Source organism: Actinia tenebrosa, unplaced genomic scaffold (genome assembly GCF_029948245.1).
Source record: "Actinia tenebrosa isolate PJP-AT-01 unplaced genomic scaffold, QUT_ActTen_1.0 PGA_scaffold5__44_contigs__length_20552954, whole genome shotgun sequence".
In the NCBI taxonomy this organism is placed as follows: Eukaryota; Metazoa; Cnidaria; class Anthozoa; order Actiniaria; family Actiniidae; genus Actinia; species Actinia tenebrosa.
In genome coordinates, this window is record NW_028292582.1 from 10,176,004 (window position 1) to 10,187,386 (window position 11,383).

General features: G+C 37.0%; 1 protein-coding gene across 1 annotated transcript; it reads left to right on the forward strand.

The window, feature by feature from the left end:
* Positions 1 to 2,243: 2,243 nt before the first annotated feature.
* On the forward strand, positions 2,244 to 8,907 carry LOC116286970 (cytochrome P450 1A1-like). The gene is given in 5 exon segments (XM_031693571.2): positions 2,244 to 2,558; positions 6,262 to 6,509; positions 7,031 to 7,853; positions 7,962 to 8,083; positions 8,085 to 8,907. Coding segments are annotated over 5 exon segments (1,587 nt in total). The 5' UTR covers positions 2,244 to 2,377; the 3' UTR covers positions 8,298 to 8,907.
* The last annotated feature ends 2,476 nt before the right edge of the window (positions 8,908 to 11,383 follow it).

Below are 11,383 nucleotides of genomic sequence, written 5' to 3' on the forward strand. Positions count from 1 at the left end.
TTCCCATACGAATAGTTATCGTATGAGTGGGAAACGTACGGTACTGACTTACAGCACTTACACGGTACGACCAAGAGAAATGAACTTACAGCACGGTACGTACCAATACAACATGTCGTGACATTGAAATGGCTGCCCATAAGAATGTTTATCGTATGAGTGGGAAACGTACGATACTGACTTACAGGACATACACAGTAAGACATACCATAACACTGAAATGGCTTCCCATACGAATGGTTATCGTATGAGTGGGAAACGTACGGTACTGACTTACAGGACATACACAGTAAGACATACCGTAACATTGAAATGGCTTCCCATAAGAATGGTTATCGTATGAGTGGGAAACGTACGGTACTGACTTACGGCACTTACACGGTACGCATTGAAATGACTTCCCATTGTTTCCCAGCGGTAGTTTTTCTATTTTCATTCTAAAATTCTATTTTTGTATTGAATATTTCCCTCCGATAAGTCTTCTCTGACGAGTTTTTTTCCAGAAGTCAGCCGTTCCAAGCTTTATCTTCCTATCTCCTCTTCACACGTTCAAAATATAAATCAACAAACTTTGGTTCACTTCACTAATATTTCGTGAGCTTTGCCTTTTTTAATGTTTACGTCCTATACCTTGCTATCGGGCTACGGACATGCAAAAAGGCTGTCATCACGCTTTGCTCATCCAACTAGAAAACCTCGGATTATCTTTCAAAAAGTTCAAAACAAAAGACCCTAATACCTTATTATACTACAAAACAAAGTTTATCGAACTTTTTAACTTGAAAATTATTTCGGAATTTTTCTCTCAAATATCTTCTCGCGTTTTCTCTTACTTCCTGGATTTTGTTTTCTACGGCAAAGACGTCAAAGACAGAAGCAAATAAAAGCTTCCCACACGTTTGGGTTCAAAAACAGTTTATCTAAAACAATGGGTTTCTAATCTAGAAAGTGTCTTTAGACATTTGGTCTATTAGGGTTAGATACGGATTTATTTTATCTCATTTCTGTGGTGTAAAAATATTTGTTCTAATTGAATTAACTTAAGTATTTTTAAGTCCGATTTTACGTAAAGTTTTATTTAAGTTCTGCTCTAGTTTATATTCAGTTTTTTTGAGCGCGCGCGCTCTAGGTCCTATGACGTGTACTCACACTGAAAAAAAATTCTGCGTTAAATGTCTTCAAATTTTGCATATGGTTACGTCATTTTTTCGTGTTCATTGTGATCTTTGGTTTATCGTCTTTGGCTTTTCGGGTTTACTTGCTGTCATATTATAGCCATATTATTTTTTCTAGTTCATAATTATTGTGAGTGTATATGGAGGCACAAAACACTTTCCAGCCTCCTTAAATTTTGAGCAAATCTTTTATCTCAAATTTGTGGTTTCAAAAATTATTTGTAATCATTATTTAACAATAATTTTATCTATTTATTGCGACGCACATTAGCTAACTTTTGATAATTTTCATTGGGAGTTTCAAGATTTATTGCATTTAATGTGTTTACAAGTTTATGCTATTTTTAGCAAGTAAACAAATAGATCTTATTCATGGTGTGACAATGTTTTCCCAATTCAACGTGACAAACCTCTGGGGGAATGAAGTGCTATTGTTTTGCAACTTGTCGGGATATCATCGTTATTCCTTTCGTATCCTTTGGGATACTCATGCATTTTTCGAAGAGTAAAAACAAAAGAAAATGAGTCCTCTCGAGGTTTGTCACGCTGAATTGGGAAAACATTGTCACACCACGAATAAGGTCTATTGAAAGTTAAAATTTACTTATTTTCTGATTTGAAAAACAGTTTTATTTTTCTTGACTCTCAACTCACTTTATTTTTCTTTAACTAGTCGCTGTTTTTCGTCAATTTTAAAGAGATTTTAGTATTAAACATTACGAAATATTTGGACACGAACTTAATACTCATTCATAAAATGATTTCCTAAATCAATAGAACGATTTGCTCTAGTGCGTTTTGAGCTCGAAAAGAAAATGCATGTATAGGTTTTAGCATGGCATCGTATCGTGCCTTATTGAAGTTTTTATTTTATAAATCCTTCTTTTTTAAGTTTTCCTTTTTAAGATCTACAGATTGAGGACGGAAACATGTTGTCAAGTGTTTCTCAAAATTTTCTGGTTCACAATGCTTTCGTGTGGTTTCCAATGCGATTTGTTTACGTACGCATTAAGCATACTAGGAATCTATTCGCTGTCAATTGAGCTACAAAATAGCTAGGATTTCGATTGGTTCTCGTTAAGAACAAGACTGCTATTGGGTGCCTATAAACGACTCTCCCAGGCTGTTAAATTAGTACAACTAGGTCTTCAGTGTCCCAGCAAAAGATCTCTAAAAAAATACAAGCACTAGACTTCGCAACGATGTATTCTCCGCCATTCATGCAGTTCAATCCAGAATTACCATACAGTTTTGAAACGCAGTTATTTTTCTTGTTGGTTTCTTTCCTTTTAATAATCTTGATTGCACACAAGCATCTGCAAGATCTTTCTATCAAGCCACAGTACAGCCTACCTCCAGGACCATGGGGACTGCCAATTATTGGTAAGTGTGTATTTAATAGTTTATTTTATCTAACCCTGAAACAACCTGATTAAAGTCAGTGCACGGCTAACTCACAGATCGAACCCTGAACAACTTCTACATGTGCTGTTCTAATTAAGGCACAGCTAGCTCGCAGATCAAACCCTTAGAAAACCTCTGGGCTTATCTAAGTCGGGCAACCGCGAATACACAGAATTGGAATTTAGGGAATCTAGGAAACCTGCGAAATTGGAGAGACCTAACAACGATATTCTCATGAGAAACCAAGTACAGACGTCAGAAGTGAGAGCCAAGTGCACTCCTATACTTGACTGCCTTTGTTTATAAATATAGTTAATCTTATTGAATTTAGTCCTTCTCTGCCATAGAAAGCATGGGACAAACTCACTTGATTGTTTAGTTCAGACACAGTTCTAATTTACATTTAACCTTTTAGGTCTGCTAAATTAAGACGCTATATGCCCACTCAAGACAGTTTTAGCTCAGGTTAAAGCTAAACTCTATTCAATTATTAGTGAATAAATGCGAGAAAGATCTTCTCATTCTTAGCTGCATTTCCTGCGAAAATTTAGCGGGACGATTAAGCAAAAAAAGAAAAAGAAAAAATTTGCATTTGGACAAAATTTGCAAACAGTTTAGACAATATACTTTTGCAGTTTATGCACATTTTTTTTCTTTTGAGGTTTTCGTTAATTTTTAGTGATTTTGGAAAGTCAATTATAGGAAGACTCATAATAATGAATATAAGAAATGACTATCAGTTGCTATGTTGCGTGAATTAGCGCGCCTCACCGACAGCATTGTGATTCATTCTTTTCAGTAATTTTTTGAAATTGTCTCTTCCTTCTTCTTCTCCTTCTTTTTCTTCTTCTCCTTCTTCTTCTCCTTCGTACGTCGCCTTCCTCTCTGTAGTTCACGATTTTTCAACTTTTATCCTCCCTAACTCTTCTAATATCTTCCTAAAATTTTGAAACAACTGAGAAAGAAAGTAGTGATATTACGTAGTGAGAGGATGAAACAAGATTAACTTTAAAACAAAAAAAGTTAATCAAACTGTTGACAAACTTTTCAAACAATCCTAAACTTTACGCCAAGCTAAAAATAGTATTAATACTTCTTATTTTAACCTGCGAAGAGTTTAATTTTATAGCTTTTTCTCTTACCTACATTAACGTCATAAAAATGGATAATTGTTTTCGGAATTTAAAATAATTGAAAAAGACGAGGTTTTTGAGAATAGTCCGAAAAATTGGTTAAAAACCCCTGTTTTTTTGATATTTTTTTTGTTCGTTTGTAACGGGGCTCCACGATTTGAATTCAAAATACTAGCCTTGGAAATATAAATACTTTGCAAAATTATGGATATTGAATATTTGTGCTTAGCAACCCTTTTCGTTTTCATCGCAAAATAGTTCATAGAGTTGTTTTTTTGTTCGTTAAGTTGCTTCCTTGTGTCATTGCTTCGCTTCTTTTTTCTCTTCGCTTGTATTCCAACATTTCATTATTGCGTATTAGCGTTTGTTTGAAGTTTCAAAACTTTTTTGGCGAAAAAAGTGCCATTAATATTTATCTTGTAGTTTACTGAAAGATGACGTCTGATGACGTACAGCGCCATACGTGGTCTAAATACCTCAGTCTCGTCGTTTTAAATTTTTTAAAGCTTTCATATGAAGTGGGTTGGAAAAAAAGGCATGCATGATGAATTTTTTTGACGCGACGCGACTCTAGATCGTTTAGGAACGGTGCTGTTGACGTCATCTAATGTGTCTATGTTTTGCTTAAGGTTTTGAGAATTCAAGTAGTTGATAAGGCATATCAATGAAATGTTTGATTTCGAGTCAAAAAAGGAAAAGACGAAGACATGATATGATGGTAGAGATGGCAGCGGAGAAGTGAGGAAATAAGAAATGAAAGCATAGAGAAAGGGAGAGAAAGAAAGAGAAGGAAGGAAAGAAAGAAAGAAGGAAGGAAAGAACGAACGAACGAACGAACGAACGAACGAACGAACGAACAAACAAACAAAAGAAAGAAAGAACGAATTAGCAAACGCATTAACGAACAAAAAAGGACGAAAGAATGAAGACATATGACAATTTTTGTGAGTACTCTGGATTCAAAACGATATTATCTATTCAAATTTCTCGAAATACTTCAGCCCCTTTATAAAGCAATTCTTCACCTAAAAAAATTCTCGAAAAAACTTTCTAGACTTTTCTCGCCAATTTGAATTTCAAAAATAGTTTTGCTTTATAATAATTGCCTTGATTTCATGACACGCAAATAACATTCTGAGACTAGTTAATTCGTTTTGGAGTGGAATGAAAACACAATTCAAAAGAATTACCAATAAAATATGTTGTAACGTCATTCTTGAATCTAAAATCTCTCTTCATACATATTTAAATAGGTATGCATGACTCTACTAGCTCGTGGGTTAAAAAATAAGTTTCAGTTTTTATTGAAATTACTATATTTAGCTTTCAGTGAAGGTCGAGTTTAGGGTTGTTAAAACGTTTGTCAACAGTTTGTTTAAAATTTTTTTTAGTTCGTTTTGTTTGTCTTTCTTTTCGACCCATTTTTTTGCCGCGGGAAAACTTTGTCAGTTTAAAAGCGTTATATAAGTCTTTTAAATCACGCGGCTCGGCACATGTAGAGAAAATAATGAATGAATTTCATAAAGCGACGAGACTGAGGCGTTTACTGACCACGTACGGCGCTGTACGTCATCAGACGTCATCTTTCAGTAAACTATAAGATAAATATTTTGGGTGCTTTTTTGGTTGCGGTTTTTCCGCCAATTTTCCGGACTTTTCTAGAAAAACTTCCAATAAAAAAAGTCAATATGTTCAACTAATTTTCATTCCGAAAATAATAACCTAATCTAGTCATGAAGTGAATAGGTATGAGGTATAAAAATTTAAACTCTACGCAGGTTAAGAAGTTTGACAATTGAAGTTACTATATTTAGCTATTTTGCTCTCTTTGTTCGTTTGTTCGTTCGTTCGTTCGTTCCTCCCTCCCTCCCTTCCTTCCTTCCTTCCTTCCTTCCTTCCTTTCAGTTTTTCTTTTTTGATCTGGTTTTCGTTCTTCTTTCTCAATCTTTCGCGCGCTTTCAGAACTTTTCAGAAGTATTCCACCCTTCCTCTGACTGATATGAAGTTTACTACGATGCTGATGAGGAATCAATTTCTTGTTAATTTTAGTAAAGTGGTAGCCTGCGTCACATCCGGAATTTTCTCGTATTTACGAAGAAAATTCCGGATGTGACGCAGGCTAGTAAAGTGGTTGCCAACTCTTACACATTCGACTTGCGATCCAATAAACTGAACTTCTATAGGACAAAAGTAGATAAAATAAATTAAACTTTCATTAACTGAAAAATGACATGACTTCTACTCAAAAAATGTACATTTTTGACCACTTTTTTTCGTAGAAGCTCCTTTCTTAGTCCTTGTCCCTGTCGCCGTCCCTATCCTTGTCCTTGTCCTTGTCCTCCGTTGTCCTTGTTCTTGTGCTTGGCACATCGATCAAAGGCAATTAAGATTATGCCGTCTAAAACTATATATGGATTATATCCAGTCTGAATGGTACTTATTGTGTGCGAGAATGAAAGACCACTTGAAATATTCAGCTAGAGAAAAACAAATGATTTTTTCGAGCTTTGTACTAATGTTTTCTGTCTGTCCATGTGTCTTAACCATAGGGGCGGCATTTCGCATCGGGTCAGACAACTACAAGGACTTCCTCAAACTAAGCGAAGAGTACGGTGATGTGTACAGCCTGTACATTGGCAGCCGACTGGCTGTCGTGTTGAACGGGAGCGAAGCCATTCATGACGCGTTGGTCAAGAACTCCTTAGTGTTTGCTGGTCGGCCTGACTTGGTTACCATGGAGATGGCCGGACAAGGCGGAAGAGGTATCTTAAATGCAACATACGGCAAGAAGTGGCAGGTGAGAAAAACGTATTTGTTTAAGTTTTTGGCTTAATTCTTGGCGTTATAATTGGTTCAACCTCTTGCCGTGGCTGTACCGAGTTCTGTGATTTGTGTTTGTCGATTTTGTGATCAATATCATACCTGATTTAACACACTTCTACTTCTTGTTAGTGGCGTTATTGCTATCGTTACTGTGGTGGTGGTTGCTTATGCAGTGCTGCTGTTGTTGCTCTCTGTTGATGTTGTGTTGTTGTTGTTGCTGTTTCGGCTTTTAGTGTTGCTGGCGGCTGTGAGGCAGGAACAATTGAATCTCGTCTAAACTGATTTACATAACAAAGAATTCAGTTTCCCAGGGGAAAAAGATTAAGTGTTGTGCCTCCTGTCATATCTGCCATCACGTGATGGAACAAAGCCCCTATTGCTCTTGTTGCTGCTGCTGCTGCTGCTGTTGCTGCTGTTGTTGGTGCTGCTGCTTTTGCTGCTGCTGTTGTTTTTCCTTCCTGTTGTTTCTAACACACATCTTGCCTTTTCCAATAGATATTACGCAAAACGTCCTTCTCTGCCATCCACAAGTACCTCACCACTAAAGATGTCTTGTACGCTACTCTTAACAAAGGAAGACATCACCTTATCGAACAACTACACAACAACCAAGCCACACCATACGATGTCATGTCAGCACTCAAGTCCACCACTGCTACAGTCATACTTGGAGCTCTATTCGGCGACGATTACTGCAAACAAGACGTGGATAAAATCCTAGCTCTTTCAGACTCGTTCCGCGAGACCGTTGGATGTGGTTTAGCTATAGATTTCATGCCTTGGTTGAAGTATTTTCCCAATCCTCAACTTGATCGCTTGAGTGGCATCATGGATCAAGCAAAGAGCGTCATCAGCAAATTGTACTTTGAAAATAAATCCTCATACAAAAGAGGAACCATTCGTAATCTCGCTGATTCGTTGTTGGAAGGAGTCAACAATCTCAAGGACAAGCAAAGACAAAATCCAATACTAGACTGCAACTCAAACCTGGTTGAAGGCGAAGGTCTCCCCACAGATGACCTGGATTCTATCATGGTTCTTGTCGATCTTTTTGGAGCTGGCTTTGATACCAGTTCCATCACTCTTTACTTTGCCATTGCGTACTTGGTCAAATACCCTCATGTACAAAGGAAGGCACAAGAAGAGCTTGATCAAGTCATTGGAAGACACAGGATGCCTCGAGTATCAGACCTTGACAATTTGCACTACACTAACGCTTGTGTTTACGAGTTGTTGCGTATCTGTGCTTTGGCGCCTTTGTCTGTGCCTCATTCTACCACATCTGATGTCATCTTTCGTGGCTACTTCATCCCTAAAGGTACACAACTCAAGAGAAAATTGTTTTCTACGAATTTTACATTTCATTTCATTTTCATGTTCGAAAAATAAATATCTTTGACCATTTTTGACCGTCTTTGACCATCAGGTACCGTAGTTTTCGTCAACCTGTGGTCCGTGCTACGAGATCCAAAGCTATGGAAAGACCCGGATGTTTTTGATCCTACCCGTTTCCTTGACGACAAAGGTCACGTGATATCCCCTAGGACGGTTACCCAAATTCCTGCCATTTTCTACCGGTCGTCGTGCTTGTGTTGGTAGATCGCTAGCCGAGGTTGAACTGCCGTTTTTATTGGCAAGTCTGGTTCACCAGTTCGAGTTTACAAGCGCTGAATCTGGCGAGGAGAAGAAGAAGACGGTCAAGACAGAAAATGGACTTACCTTGAAACCTGCGAAGTACGAAGTCATTATAAAAGTACGGTAAATACTATGAATAACGCGATTTAATAAAAGCTAAATCAACTTTAATTTTAATTAATAATAATGCTCGAACATGGTGTTGCTGTGTCAGTGCAGCTTTACTGGAGACTATGATAATCCAGTTTCCAGTTTGCTGCTCGGGGTTAGCCGCCATTTTGTGCAGAACATTCATGTGTTCCAGTAAAGGTCCGTGGAATTTCAAAGTGTTTGTACTGTTAGAGTTGTGCATTCTTTACTTTACCGTTGGTATTTTTGAATACAGATTTAAAAGCTGATTCGAAGCTAACCCTGAGTCAATGAGTCTGCAATCAAGGAACACAGCGGAAATTTGGAAAATTTTTTTCCCCCTCGCGCGCAGCAAATTTTCTTGCAACAAGTCGCGCATGCAGCCAATTTGGCGTTAAATATCTTAATAGTTTAGACTGCTAACCAACAGTATTTCAAAGAAAAAGCAGTTCCAAAGCTTTTTTCAACAACTTTACAAATCTACACTACCTCAACTCTCATACTCTATTTTTGAGAAGATATGTCTTATTTTACTCCTCCGACGTCTCCAGCAACGCTGTGCTCATTTGTTTTGTATCGCGTTTCAAGCCTGACTTAATTTGATATAATTTAAAATAACAACTGTGCTCATAGATAGTTTATCGAGTAAATCTTTTTCGATGCATTCGTAGAAATAATGAATATATTTGTTTTAGTTTTCGAGTAGAAAAACGTATTTAATCGAACGACAAAAGATTGTTCTTTTGATTGAATCATTTGAGGCAAAACTAACAAGACGAGATGTTTTTTTTTTTTTTTTTTTTCATTTCTGCATCGATTATTCTATTATTATTACAGTTATTACAATTATTAGCCACTAAAATTGGAGAAGGGACTGGGTAAGTGTTCGTTTCAAGAATCCGTATAACTAAAATTTTTATTCAAATACAATTTTCAAATTTTTAGGGAAGTGGCCAAACGATCGACCTCCTTTTTAGCCTGGGCGTAGTGCTTTCCCATTTCAGACCACATGTCATTCTCTTGAGAATAAGATTCTTTGTTTGAGTTGTATCCATATTCATGCGTCTTCTCAGTGCAACCGTTAAACAAAGAAATGATACTCTAGAGAATGACACGTGGTCTGTAATGGGAAAACTTTATATACGCCCAAGCTCAATCAGATTTTTTATAGTCTAATCACATGTAACGGTTTTAGCTATTAACATTATTAGGTATATAAATTTATTTATATTATCCAAACGACGGCATCGCTGCTCCAACCATTTGGAAGCAATAGAACGTTTTACCTTGGGCTTAAAGGTTTCCCATTTCAGAACACGTGTCATTCTCTTGAGAATAAGATTCTTTGCTTGAGTTGTATCCATATTCATGTGTCTTCTCATGCACAACCGTTAAACAAAGAAATGATACTCTAGGGAATGACACGTGGTCTGAAATTACAAAACATTGGACCCAAGCTGAAGAGGTCTATCGCCTCAAGAATCTGTGCGTCACGAATAAGCGTCTTCTAATCGCGACGAAATAAATTTTGGTGTACCTCAATTAAGGCGTTTCCATAACATTTTTTGCCAAATCCACAGGGATGAAACGAACAGTTAGATTGTATTATATTGATGCTATTAATTAATAGTTATAAATTATTATTATTACATTTATAATATTTATAATATAACGGCTGTATACAAAAGTGTAACAGGAACAGACAATACTTAGGCTGCGTTCATAATGTATGGGGGGGGGGGGGGGGGGTGGGGCAGAAGAAATTTTTAAATGACAAAAAAATTCTTAAGAACCCCCCCCCCTTGAAGTCCCCCAAAAATAACTATCCCCCACGGGAAAACTCTTGTAGCTTCTTCTAAAAATTTTGCATCCCCCCAATTCTCTGAAATTTTTTTTCAAACCCCGTCATTTTACTGGTAAAAAAAATTCCGATCCCCCCTAAATTTCACCTGCCCCCCCCCCCCCCCCCCCCCCCCCCCCCCGCCATACATTATGAACGCGGCCTTAGCACTACATTGAATAAAACTGATGAACATTCTTTCATTTTTGATGATTCTTGAGTTCGTCTTTTAGCTTTGTTTCTTCCTTCCTTCCTTCCTTCCTTCCTTCCTTCCTTCCTTCCTTCACCGACGGTATTTGTGAATATTCTGATACTAAAATGAGGCGAAACCTGTCACTATTAGTCATATGATATATGATTGAGTCTGTAATCAGAGGTGTTTGACTAATTTAAAACGGTCGCGGTGTCATTATGTTAGCCGCACTTTGCGTGTTGTTTCCCTAGAATATCAATACTTTTTTCATGATTCGAGCCTGCGTTGTACGAGGCCCAAGTCATGCAAACTTCTGTGTTTACTCGCTTGAATCGGAGAATCTAATTCTTGCATAACTGAAATTATTGTCAAGTTGGGCTCCATAACCTAGACCTTTCTATTAAAAACCAGGTCAAAATCAGCCAGAAACTTTATTTCAAAGCAAAATTTGAACCAAAGTATTTTGTTTGCTTAATGTTCTTTCTATCATCGTTTAGTATTGTCCTTGATGTCTTTACTGTTCTTGTAATGCTTTTTCCCTTAATCATTTGCTATACTTAGTGTTGCTTACTATTGTCCCTCAGTCACTGCCCTCGAACATTTTAATCTAATTTCTATATAAAATCTTTACACCAATTGTTTTCAATACACGTAGTCGAATATTGATACTAATGATAAGCTAATAACTCTATCAATATTTGAACCTCTCCATTAGTTACAAAACCAAACACTTTAGTAATATTCCAATGAGTTGAAGTAGCCAATTTTATATAGACACAGGAGGACCAACATACCGAGGTTCATATACCATACGATTTCGAAATAAAATCCTAACTACAAAACAAGACAAAAACCTGAAAATACTAAAAAAAGGGAAATTATGGATTTCAGCTGTTAATTAACGAGTGTAGCGGACTCGAGGCAGTGCGTGACAGCTGATCGTGACTGGAGCTTCCACGCATGACCAATGGATAGATCTAGAGGCATAGGCATGCAAATCGAATACTATCGTAAAGACCATGAATCAATATTTTTTCTTTAGTTAATTCTT